Raw genomic sequence first — 10,643 nt, 5'->3', positions numbered from 1 at the left:
CACGTTCTTCCCTTCTGTTTTTGCTGGAGCCTCCCGACCCTATTGAGAGGCAAATTTTAGCCATCTGGCAAAGCAGGCTGTAGGGGAAAAAAAAAAAAAAGAAAAAAAAAAAAAGAGGAGAGAAAACACAATGTGCATGGGCGCGCACAGACGCACACACACAGAACTCTGGAGATTAGGGAAGACAAAAACTTCACTGAATGCGGCGGCTTTTGCTGGAGCGCACGGGCAGCCCCGCGGCAGGAGAGGAGGGAGCGGCGGGGAGGCCAGTTCCAACGCGGGTTCCAACGCGGGCAGGTCTGCCGGCGAGCCTGTGGGGATGTGGGGAACGGTTGCAGGCAGGGGAAGGCGTGACCTGCATGGAAAATGCCAGACAACTCCAGACGCGCACACACATAGGCGCATACACGCTCACAAATCTCCGGACAGAGATAAGGCGGACGGCGGAGCGTTTGGAAGGAGGCAAAGCCTTCCTCTGCAAACCAACCAGCAATCCCCCACGCCAAACCCACCGGCGAACCCTCCCTGCAGCAAAATGAGGTGAGTACCTCCGCGACAGGCTGACCCCAGGGTCTCAGGGCACGGCCAGGCAAGGGGGCCATCCCACGGGGAAAGGGTTCCCTCTGATGACCGTGGCTTCGGTTTCCCCATCCGCGAGCGAACGAGGCGTTGCTCATGCCTCGGCTTCGTGCTGCAGCCCGGCTTGCGTGCCGGCATCCCGGCGGAGCCGAAGGGAGCCTCGGGTGACAGGCACGCAGCCCGGGCGTACCGCTCTGCCACGGTCCATGGGCGAAAGGTGCAAGCGAGGCTTCAGCTTTCTGTGCACGCTACGGTCATTTATCACTTTTACGTGAGGTTAAGACTTTCCTGGCATGGGAAAGAAGTTTGATGTTGTTTTGCCTCCCCTGTTTAAAGGGAAAGCAGAGTTGTACCAGCAAACGGCCCGTTCAAGTCGAGGAGGTGATGCCCATTTACACCAGCTGAGCATCCAGCCCCATGCATGTACTCTGACCAGAGGAGAAACAGATTTTCCCTTCATACATTTTTGTGGTTTCAGACAAGCTGTCACAAAAAGGCATGTCCAACCTCACTCTGCTTGAAAAAAAAAAATCGATCCAAATTTCTCAGCTCTCATTAACTTTGCTTTGTAATGAAGAGCTGGGAAAAGCGATGGCATTACACAAATGAGCCCCAGAAATCTACTGCCCTGGTTTTGAAAGAACACAGGCAGGTTAGAAACAATCCGCTTACATAGCTTCAATTTCCTCACCAGCATACCTAAATCAAGCCCTGATTTTGAAACCCAGTGTACGTGTACATGTGAGTAGTTCCAGTGCCTGTAATACACACCTACATGCCTGTGCCAGGCCTCCATACCTATTTTAGAAAGCGGAAATTTTTGTCTCTAATGGCTCTAATTTCCTGCATGTTTCTTTTCCTTTGTGCGCTCCACTGGGTGTAAAGACCCTGAGGTCTGCTCCTCTTTCTGGGTCTCATGCAATGGCGCAGGTTTTTGTGTTTGCACCCCCAGCACAGGCAACGTTCTCCCCTTGCACAGAGAAATACTCGGTTCATGCTCATGTTCATGCTCAGATGGAGCTCAAAGCTGGTGCAAGGTCAGCTGGGCTGCCACTGATTTACCTGGCCTCGCTGCCCTTCGCTGGGACAAACAAGTTGGTAATGAGTTGGGATGAACTCCTTAGGCTGAGGTTTTTTAAAAGCTGAGTTTGATGACAAAAGTTCTTTAAGCATCTCAACCTCTGTGCGCTTCTCCATCTGGGGTGAGGGGTCCCCTAAGAATTGAAGAGGAAAAGAAGAAAGGAGAAGAAAGGAAAATGAAACAAAAAGGGAAAAGGGAAAAGGGAAAAGGAGGGAAGGGAAGGGAAGGGAAGGGAAGGGAAGGGACCAGAAAATAGTGAAGAGTAACATGCCGGGTTACACTGCTGGGGCCCCAGTCCATCTTTGCCCAGCTGCAAAATTGTGTGCTGTTTATTGAGAGTCAATGATCCCAATTTGGCAGGATAAGCCTAAGCAGTAATAATAATAATGATATTTAGCAGTTATTGCCATGATGCTTTCATTAAACCAATTTAGAAAGCGTCATTATTTTATTAAGCATCCTTATGTTTATTCTTCCATTAAATGAAGACTTGCCCATCAGAGCCCCATTAGTTAAAGGATGTGTTGCCAGCAGCCGCTGCTCTCAGAAGCATGAGAAACACCGAGCTCCTGACAGCACCCAGAGCTGGCTGGGAGCTGCGGAGTTGCCTTTGCACGGCGCATGGTGCCTGCCTCACCCACCCTTCGAAGGGCCTTTCCCCTCTTGGGAGCCACAATGCAGCTCCCACCCTTGCCTCCACCTCCCCGTGGCTTGGCAGGGGGTTTGCTCATGGTGACGCGGTGCTACACCTCCTCTCCTCTGTTTCGAGTGTGTGACCTTATACAACCCACCTAGGAAAGGAGACTGAGACCTCAACAGGTTTGGGCATTGCCAGAGTTTCATTTCATCTCCCCACACGTGTTTTCCAGGTACCTCCTGACCTGGTCCTTTTGTGCCTTGCTGCTCTGCGCGGTGGATGCCATCGAGCTGACGGACATGTTTGGGGAGATCCAGTCTCCCAACTTCCCTGATTCCTATCCCAGTGACTCGGAAGTGACATGGAACATCTCTGTGCCCGACGGATTTAAAATCAAGCTGTACTTCATGCATTTTGACTTGGAGTCCTCCTACCTCTGCGAATATGACTACGTGAAGGTGAGCTGTGGTATCACGGGGCAGATGGTGGGGTAGACAGCAGACCTGTTTGGCCAGCTGAGAGAGGGTAGCACTGGAAAAGCTGGGAACAAGCTGGTTTTCCCCATTTATTGGGTACAGGAGTTGTCAGTCCAGCGGACAACAGGGAGAGCACAGGTGAGCTGACCAACATCCATTGGGCTAACAGTGAGTGGGACACCAGATTCAGAGCTTACCCACAGAGGACCAGATTCCTCAAAGTATTTGGGCACCTAATTCTCATGGGACCCAATGGGATTTACACACCTACAGGCTGATGAAACCCCTGTGCCACTCTGATGCCAGCCACATGCAAGGAGGACCCCTGAGTTGGGCACCCTTTGCCAGGCCATGGCCATGGGCGCACCTTGTAGCCAGCCTGGATCCCTGGCTGTGACTTGCAGGCTCTTGGGACACCTTGTCCAGCCCCTGAGGAAGCAAAAGGGAGAGGTTAGACCTAAGCTTGAGGCTACAAGTTGGGGTCTGCAAGCAGACCCTCCCACAAGCCGCGGGGCACAGACCCAAAGGCTCCCTTGGGTTCAATGCAAACCCATTTCACAGCTGAGATACAAATTTCGGGGCCGCTGCTGGCAAATACCTGCAGCACAAACAAGCTATGGCAGTTCCCAGAGAGCTGTCATAGCCAAAACCACAGAAGATTTCAGTCTGCTTCATTGCTGGGCAATAACCCATCAGAAACTGCGTCAGGCCACACACTGAGTGCCACAGAGGTCCTTGCCTCTTGCACCACAGGTCTCTCCAAGCAGGCTCTCCTTCGCATCTAGGACAAGCTGAATTCTCCATATCTTTGAACTTGGTTAGGTTTGATGCTTTCTAGCAGACCAGCAGTAGCAAGCAGGTGCTTTCTAGGTTTGCCTGGCTGAACATGCCTCACCCCATCGCCTGGCACAAGCCTCACCGTGCCCCTTCCTCCACGCAGAGGCAGGTGGAGGTTGCACCCAAGTCTGGAACCGCAGAACTCAGCCCTGGTGCTAGTTGCCAGCTAACTGAAATTACTATTTTATTCTTGCCTTAAGAAAACAAAACAAACATTTTCCTCTATGATCTGTTGTTCACTGCTTCAATTTCCCCTTTGTGCTGGCACTCATTCTGCTACTAACAGCTCTCATTGAGGTTTGATTAGCTCTTTCTGCTTCTCCTGGATCTTCTCCAAGCACAAGGGCCAGGGACATATATAGAGATATATTGCTTTAAAAACCCAATAAGCTCAAGGAGCAGATTTCTTGGAAACTTTCCCCATTCCAGGCTTTAGCCCTCCTCCCACCCTTCACCCCCTGTTCATTTTTCCTTTTTCATAAGGCTCCCTGTTATTTGGCCATGGTGCCAACTTGGCACCGTAGCTCTCCCTGCCTCTGGATTTCCATAAGAAGGCGGTATTTTTCACAGGGATTTAGATCTGTGCTGTATAAATTTGCTCGGGGCTGTAACTCAGCTTGCGGAGCCTCCACCACAGAATTACATTTGAAAAGCGCTGAAAAGGGTGGATTACGGGAGATCCGTCGGCTGCTCTGCTGGGTAGGGGTGCAATCTTGATGCTGCTAAACCACCAGCTTAGCAAACATTAAGGAGAGCAGCAAATGACCACATGGGTATTTTCCTCCTTGGGTCTGTGTGCCCAGCCTCTGCCTGCATCAGCGCAAGACGTAAAAACAGCATCAGCCCTCTCTTTGGCAGAGGCCAACAGTGTATGGCTAAAGAATATGATTATAGACTCAACACATATAGGGGCTTCGCTGTAATACTCTGCCAGTCCCAGTGAAGATGCTCAGAAAGCCATGGGTGGTGTCTCTGCCTTCAGCAGCGCTCAGTGGATTCCCCCTCCATGAACTTGTACCGTGGCTTTCGGAACTCATGGGGGACTTTCATCTCTGCGGCCTCCTGTGGCAGAGAGTTGCACAGGTTAAATATAAGATTGTACACCTGTGTGTTTGTGTGTGAACAAACACCTTCTTGTTTGTTCTGGCCATGGGTCTGACTGGGCTCTCCATCAGGGTCTTCATCATCTTGACTGCCATAAGGAGGAGGCCAAAATGGGGGCTGAAGAGCCCTGATGCAAGGTGGGGACCCAGCCCAGGACAGGCAGAAAGCTGCCGTGCCCTGGCCTCTGCTTTCCTTACCTCCTTGGCTGCCCACGCGCCTGAGCTCTCGAGCAGTGTAAAGAGTGACCTGAGTGACAAGCTCAGGGCAAGCCAAGCTGCAAACCCACACAGAGCTCTGCCTTCGGGGTGGTCTTCAGAAGGGAACAGTTTCCAGAGCTCTGAAACAATGGCTAATTAAAACAATAGCTGTTTATTTATATATATACACATATATGTGTGTGTGTGTGTATATATATATATAAAAAGAACATGGCTCCTAAAGAAATGCTAACAGCCCAGGAGGTTTGTTTGTGCAAATGGGGATGGCAGAGAGGAGGAGTGGTACTCCACTAAGGAAGTGAGACAGGAGGAACGGGAGGGACAGCCACCCCCAAAACACTCATCTGAAGAAGCCCCATGCAGGTAGGAGACCCCAGCCGCAGGCTGCCTCGGGAAGCCAAGCTCCGGGCCCCGACGTGTTGGAGACAGCCTCTCCCTGGGTTTTGGATGGCTGCCCTCAGCCGCCTGCCAGGTCCAGGGGGACAGGGAAGGAGCAGCCATCCATGCCACGCTTTTGGCTCCTGCCCTCTGCCACGCTCCTTGGCTGGCCCTGCCTGGCTCATCGCTGTGCCCTGGGAGCTGACTTGGGCGTTCCTCATTGGGGGGGGGGTTTCACCGTGATTTGCCCGGCTCCTTTCTGGGGTCACCCAGCACTGAGCGCTTTTGCACACAAATCTCCAGCACTGGCCTGGGGCACCCTGAAAGCCATGGGCATGACCAGGAAATCAGGTTAAGTGATGTGACTAGTGTCACCGAGGAGTGCTGTGGCAGAGGCAGGGAGACGGGAGATGAAATCCCAGTGGAGGGCCAGGGATGGGAGATGAAATCCAGACTTCTGAGGGGCCTTCACAAGTAAATCCCCAGGCTTATTAGGGAGATCTGAGCCCAGGGTCCTGTCCATGAGGTTTTGCACATCACTTGGTCAAGCCCTGGAATGAAATCAGCCCCTGAGGGCTTGGCAGCCAGCTTGGCATCAGCTTCTTGACTGAAGTGAAGATGGGGCCTGTGATGAGAGGATTTCACCCCAGTCAGTCTGTAGCAAGTCCTTGCTGGCTCACGGTCCTCGTGGGGTTACATCTCTTCACCCCAGTCCCTCCCACTGACTCCTGATTCGGGATGGCACATCCCTGAGATCTGGCAGGTTTCAGCACATGCCACAGGGGTTTCCCTCCACTCCTTCAAGCCCAGAGGCTGTCTGTGATGGGTCTCCCCAACTGTGCATGGGGGCAGGAGGGCAGAGGGGTGCATGACACTTTGTGGGTCCGGTGGGTCCCATCTCCCGTGACACAACCCAAGTCTCCCTTGGATGCACCTCTTCATGTTGTGTTCAGACTTCTGCCCACTGGTGGCACTTGGGACACCTTTCTGCAGCTGCTATTCACACCCATGTCCCCAGGGAGGGTCTATGCCATCGGGTACTCACCCAGGCAGGACTCCTACTAACCCCATGTGTGGGTGCCCAGGAGCTGGCCAGGCATCTCAGGCAAAACCAGTGGCTGCAAATAAATTTGCTCAAGGGTGGCCGGGGGCCCAACCGATCAATCTCAGGAGGCAGGCAGTCTTTGCCGGCCCTGGTGGGGGGCTGGTGAGGGCAAAACAGGGGTACGGGCCAAGCTGAGGAGGCAGGGCTGCAGGCAGAGCATCAGCTAGTGCCACTGCCCCGGGAAGCAGGGCGTGGGGAGGGGGATTATGAAAGACTTGAGATGTGGCAGAGCCGCATCCCCCTGAGGTTTGGCATGATGTTTATGGTGCATAGCAGATCACCTTTGTATGCGGCGTCCTGTGCTCGCAGCATGCCATCCCCTGCCGTGGGTGATTGGCGTGGGGCAGGGCTGCGTGCCACCAGGGACACCCTCGGTGGTCAACCCGGTGCTGGCAGGGGCCATGCAGGGCCAGGGAAGGAGCTCGGTGCTGTGTTCAGGGCAGTGCATACCCAGCCTGGGGCTGTGAGAAGGGTACACAGGACCCATTTACACCTTCCTCTGCTCAAAGAGGGGGAGAAAAAGCACAAATCATGGCTTGGCATGAACTGGAGGGGTCAGGAGAAGAGCATCCTCTCTTGGTACTGTCAGCTGGCCTCAGCCAGGGGGTAATCCATGCCCTGGGGTGTGGGGTCCCAAGAGGAGCACTTCAAATCCGAGGAAGCAGCTGGGAGGAGGCAAGGGCCCAGGGCTTTGCTGCTCACCTTTCCCATCCCGTTGGTTCCGCACAGAGGAATCTGGTGGCATCAGCCACCCCCAGCACCGCTGAGGACCACAGGCACCCCTCATGCAGGGGAAGGGGAAGGATCAGGCATGGGATCAGGCCAGCAGCTCCATCAGCACCCCAGCATCCCGCCTGGGCTCTCCTTGCACCCCCAGCTCCCCCAGGGAAAAGGCCTGTCTCAGAAATGGGCATGTGGGCACAGCAACCCACAGGAAGGGACAGTCTCCAGGCACCAAACCAAGCCCACAGCAGGGGGAAACCAGCCATCCTCTTTCTCCCACCATATGGCTGCTGTGTATGTTCCCATGGAAATTCAGGTGCATGTTTGCACATAAAAGAACCCTTTATATATATTGGGGAGAGGACGCATGCATGTTGGGGAGAGGATCTCCAGGAGATCTAGATGGAGGCTTCTGCTGGGGCTGTCCCATCCCTGTCTCATTTCTAACAGTCATCAGCAGCAGCAATATCAGTCATTTTGCAAAAAAACCCCATTCATCTGAGTTTTGCCTTCTTGCATGCGCTCTTAGCTGCAAGGGGCTGTTGCATGCCCTTCCCTGTCTCTGAGGATCTCCTCCCCATGTCATGTTCCCAGTGTCTTCAGCCCAGCGCTGCAATTTCTCTGCCTAATGAGCCATTTATATATATTACAAGTGGTATGTTTGGCCTTCATCAGTCCAATTAGTGCATTCCTGAAGGGCTGGAGAGGGGGGGGTGGCGGCTGCATTTCCGTATTGCCGGCTGCCTGCTCCTCTCCGGCGGCAGACACTGAACCGCCAGGCCAAATTCCCCTTGGTGTTTGTGGCGTTTCATTAACCCACCCTCTGCAGGAGGCATCTCCAGAGCATCCCTGCTCCGAGATCACCAGCAGCCCATGCCCTGGGGCAGCATTTTTTTGCTGCTGAGCCAGGGCACCCCAGCTCCCACCTCCTGCTCCGAAGGGGAAAATCAATATGGCACAGAGGCGGGCTGCGTGGCTTGGGTCACCACTTCTCTTAGCCGCAGCCCAAACCAAAATGCAGGGGGACAGAGCCACAGGCAGGGGAGGGACCCCCATCTGCCATCATCCAGAGGGGCAGAAATCTTAACGAGGGAATGAGGAAGCAAGCAGAAACAGGAAAGACAGCAGGAGGCGGTGGCGAGGGTAAATTTAAGGCACGAGAGTGTCGCTGTATTTTATTTTTCAAAGGAGGATTCTTTCAGCGTATTTTTATAGGGAATTTCTCTGCAGCAATTGATATTTCCCTCAGGGACACATCTTCTCTAGTGAAAACGTCGACATCATGACCCGAGAGGGAGAAACTCCAAACAAACAACCAGGATTTAATTACCAGCCTGCTCGCTGGATGTAAATGATCTATGAAAAAGTATACAGTCCTCAGCAGAAGCAGCAAATATTAACCAGGGATTATGACCTCTCTGTTTAGTTTACTGCTGGAGGGCTGTCTCTGCTCCCTGTGGCCCGGGGCATGGGACCCGTCACAGATAAGGGGCTGTGGATACCTTCAGCGAGGAGAGCACAGCTCTCCCGGGCCTCATCCTGACGCTCCAGGGCTGTATCCAGGGATGCTGAGGCAGTGTTGGGGCTGGCCCCATGGCGGGAGCATCCTCGGGCCACAACAAGGGGCACCAGGGAGGTTTTCCCATGCTTCGGTGATGCTGTGCTGCAGGTCCTGCACCGGCTGGGGCTGGAGGAGAGGGACAGGAGCTCACATGGTGGCTTGTGTGTCCCTGCAGAGGTGGCAGCCACTAGCCCCACACAGAGGACCTGGCTGGAAACCACTCCTTCCCACAGCTTTCCTTGAGAAAAAGCCGCTTCTGCAGAAAAGGCTGTGTGCCGCGCACTTGTGCAGCCAAGACAGCGTGGCGGGGCCGAAATGCCGTTTTCCTTCGCTTTTGGTGATGGTGCTCCCGTTTTCCAGTCTGAAACACTACTGCATTTCAAAACAATCTTTCTTTCAGATTTAAAAGAGGTTCTAAAGCACCACAGTATATTTCAAAGGGATTGAAACCAGATGGATCCCAAATTACTTGTTTTCCTTTTTTTTTTTTCAGAACGCTGTTTCACAAAAAAAAAATTCAATTGGGTTTTTGTGCCAATGCGGGGCGCGTGTTTTTTCTCCAAATTCTCAAAATTTATCATCGGAAAGTCTCTCTTTTTTCTGGCTAGCTCCAGCTTGTATGAGAGGATGGAAAATATCTGGAGGCAATGTCAAGGCACGCTGAGTTGCCATTTCCACATTGGCTTTCCCTGGTGTGAGCAAGTTTCCGCCTGCTTGTTCAGCCCTGGGAAGTTTCCCTTTCAGCCCCAGACCCTCCCCAGCCAGCACATCCCAAGGGTCTCCAGGAGACGGGGATGCAGCTGGAGCAGAGTCTTGCCTGGCCAAGGCCACGCAAGCTGGGGACGGCGTTGCAGCACCTCCGGGACCCCACAGGTCCCCGAGCAGGCGGCCGTTTTCCCCGGGCATGGGCTGGGGGCTGCACTGCACTCTTCATCACAGCCTCAATAGCGTTGGCTTGGCATAAACGGTGGGAGCTGGCAGTGGTGGTGTTCATTGCATTCCTCAGCCGAGCAGTTATTCATATTCAAATCTCCTGGAGGAAAGCAAGCAGGGTGCTGGGAACGAGCTGGGAGAGGCTGTGGTCGAGACAGGGGCTGGGGGTGGGATTTGCAGGAGAAGGAGATGGGGTCAATGCTGAAGTGGTCCTGGGGAAAACAGCGAGGAAAAAGGAAGGGAGGGGGTTCCGAGGGAAAACCGTAGGGGTTTCTGCAGGTATTACAGTGCTTGAAGGCATGGGCATGGCTGTGCTTTCAAGGGATGCATGCAGAGGCTAGGGAGCATGCTGACGTGAGAACAGGGCATGCTGGCCCATTGGTCCCCTCCTGTAGCCCTCTGGGTGTGTGGCTCCAAGTCCAAACAGTACCTGATACTGCAGGCCTGGAGCCAGACAGAGACCCTGGGTGGCAGGGACAGGACCGAGCTTGTCCAAGCCAGCCCAGGGGACAGAAACGCCATCCAAATTACAGCTGCTGCTTTGAGCTGATGCAAAAGTGATGGGCAGGGGCTCCTCTGGAGTCCCAGCGCTCTCCCAGCAGCACAGCCCTCACACAGATGCTGCTGCCCAGATCAGCATTTGGGCTGAGGGAGGAGGCAGGGGAGAGCATCTCAGGTAGCAACAGCTTTGAGTGGGAACAACACAGCCCTGGGCCGATTTTCACACCCCTTCTTTCACACCCCAAGACCCTCTCAGCCCTGCCGAGAGGGACTTGGGGGTGCTGGTGGATGAAAAGCTGGACATGAGCCGGCAATGTGCACTGGCAGCCCAGAAAGCCAACCGTACTCTGGGCTGCATCAAAAGAAGCATGGCCAGCAGGTCGAGGGAGGTGATTCTGCCCCTCTACTCTGCTCTGGTGAGACCTCACCTCGAGTACTGCGTCCAGCTCTGGAGCCCTCAGCACAAGAAGGACATGGAAGTGTTGGAGCGGGTCCAGAAGAGGGCTACTA

The 10,643-nt window shown here is 53.9% G+C and overlaps 1 protein-coding gene across 1 annotated transcript in view; it reads left to right on the top strand.

The window, feature by feature from the left end:
• Window positions 1–319: 319 nt before the first annotated feature.
• Window positions 320–10,643, top strand: part of MASP1 (mannan binding lectin serine peptidase 1) — a 24,801-nt gene continuing 14,477 nt past the window's right edge. Inside the window, exons 1-2 of the mRNA XM_009635612.1 lie at window positions 320–540; window positions 2,530–2,755. Of these exons, the coding sequence (XP_009633907.1) occupies window positions 320–540; window positions 2,530–2,755 (447 nt within the window). The remainder of the gene's footprint in view (window positions 541–2,529; window positions 2,756–10,643) is intronic.

The sequence above is a fragment of the Egretta garzetta genome, unplaced genomic scaffold (assembly GCF_000687185.1).
Source record: "Egretta garzetta isolate BGI_Z169 unplaced genomic scaffold, ASM68718v1 scaffold333, whole genome shotgun sequence".
Lineage (NCBI taxonomy): Eukaryota > Metazoa > Chordata > Aves > Pelecaniformes > Ardeidae > Egretta > Egretta garzetta.
This window is presented reverse-complemented; position numbering and strand designations above follow the sequence as displayed.